The 1,865-nt window shown below is 51.5% G+C and overlaps 1 protein-coding gene across 1 annotated transcript in view; it reads right to left on the bottom strand.

The window, feature by feature from the left end:
- JPH2 (junctophilin 2) overlaps positions 1-1,859 on the bottom strand; it is a 36,606-nt gene extending 34,747 nt beyond the window's left edge. Inside the window, exon 1 of the mRNA XM_085313992.1 lies at positions 1,282-1,859. Within this exon, the coding sequence (XP_085170118.1) occupies positions 1,282-1,660 (379 nt within the window). The 5' untranslated portion in view covers positions 1,661-1,859. The remainder of the gene's footprint in view (positions 1-1,281) is intronic.
- Positions 1,860-1,865: the final 6 nt, after the last annotated feature.

Below are 1,865 nucleotides of genomic sequence, written 5' to 3'. Positions count from 1 at the left end.
AAAAAAAAAAAAAAAAACCCACGGGGCAGACTAGTTAAAATTTAAGGAGCTGGAGAGATGAATCAGTTTTGGGTTGCATCTACACCAAAAACCTCACAGGGCACAAACAAAATGAGTCAACCTGAAGACTACATTCCCAAGCTTAAAGTTAGCCAAGTACCTAGGAAACTTGTTGAGAAAAAACTATGTATGAAAAAGCGTAACTCTGACTGCCAGGATCTTGAATTAATCAATTTTTCTAGTGTCTATAAATCAGATGCTTTTTATTCTGAAGACACATACCATTACTGTTATTTTTCTTTATCAACAGACTCCACTGCATGTCCTGGATAAATATAGTTGCAATTCTGATACATATTTTGAAGGGTATTTCTTTCAAATCACCCTCTTTATTTAGCTATCCTAAATATGGCAGCCTGGAACATTACAGTATTGAAGAGCTACAGAATTACTAGCACAGAGATTCTTCTGATGTTCCCAACCCCCAAAAGTGCCACTAATGCAAAAGTGCAATTAGACTAAGCATTTAAAGAGGGTACAACAAATATCTGACTACTCAGTGCATTTGCATACTAGTAGGAGTTGAGAGTTTCAAAGTAATCTAAGGGATTTGTTTTAGGGAAAGATGTGTGACTAAGTATCCTGAACAGTTTGATAAACTCCAGCAGAACGTTTCAGCAAAGCAGATGTTCAGGCACCCATTCAGCGACACGCGAGCGGTATTTAACGCACAGACAAAGCGCGCTACGATGCTGTAGGTGGCTTATATCCAACRAGAAAACATTCACAACTCACAGACCAATGAGAAAGTTAATGGCTTGCTGCAGTCGCTAACCAGCGAGCAGTTTCTGGTTTAGTTTAGTGGTGGACTGGAACAATCTATCACTGGAAAATCCAGAGTTGTGGACTACAGAAAGCAAAGACTGCTGATCTTTACTATCGATCCTGACGCCTGAGAAGAGCTCTCCAAGGAGGGAAACGGGGGTATCGCTCACTGCTAGTCCCTTGTGTCTGGAGCAGTCAGGCAGCACATGCTGCGCTTTCCCAGGGCACAGCTAGACTGCAGAAATCAGGGCACGGACACGTTTTTAAAAGGCTTTTCCACCCCTATTTCTCCAACTCGAGCACCAGCAGCACAACGGCTGGGTGCAGTCCCTCGTGCCTGTCCCGACCTCCCTGGCCCTGACGGGACCGTCTGCAGGGACGGTACGCAGCCTCTGCCACCGAAGGCCAGGTACCACGTTGTTGGGTGCCCTCTCAACCCTCCAGAGTCACCCTTACCTCCGTCGGCGTACGTCTCGGTGCCGTAACCATCCTGCAGGCCGTTATTCCAGGTACCTTCGTACTTGGCTCCGCTGCTCATGCTCTGCCTCGTGCCGTACCGCCCCTTAAAGCCGTGGGTCCACTCGCCTCGGTAAACCCACCGTCCTTTGGTCTCGATTCCTAGGCCGTGCCTCTTGCCTTGGGACCAGTAGCCTTCGTAGGTGTTGCCGCTGGGCCACGTGTATATGCCCACGACTTCGAAGCCATAGTTCCAGGAGCCCGAGTACTCGCCCTGGCCCTTGGGGCCGGTGCAGATGCCGTGCCCGTGGGCTTTGCCCCCTTCCCAGCCCCCGCAGTAGGCGCCTCCATCATCAAAATCGAACCTGCCTCCGCTCATGGTACCCGCCGGCCCCGCTGCCGCCTCGCTCCTCTCCYTCACCCTCCCCGCTTAGCTGGGCGGCTCTGCCGGGGGCAAAGGCTCGGGGCGAGGGGGAGGCTGCCACATCGCCAGAGGAGCCGGGGAGCAGGCGCCTCCCGCCTCGCCTTGCCCGGCCGAGGGGCCGGGGAGTGGGAGGAAGGAGAAATTGGAGGGAGGGGAGAGG

This window comes from Rhea americana, unplaced genomic scaffold (genome assembly GCF_003343005.1).
Source record: "Rhea americana isolate MKP2758 unplaced genomic scaffold, rheAme1 scaffold_4, whole genome shotgun sequence".
NCBI classification, from domain to species: Eukaryota; Metazoa; Chordata; class Aves; order Rheiformes; family Rheidae; genus Rhea; species Rhea americana.
The sequence above is the reverse complement of the archived record's forward strand: the minus strand, read 5'-3'. Positions and strand labels throughout refer to the sequence as shown.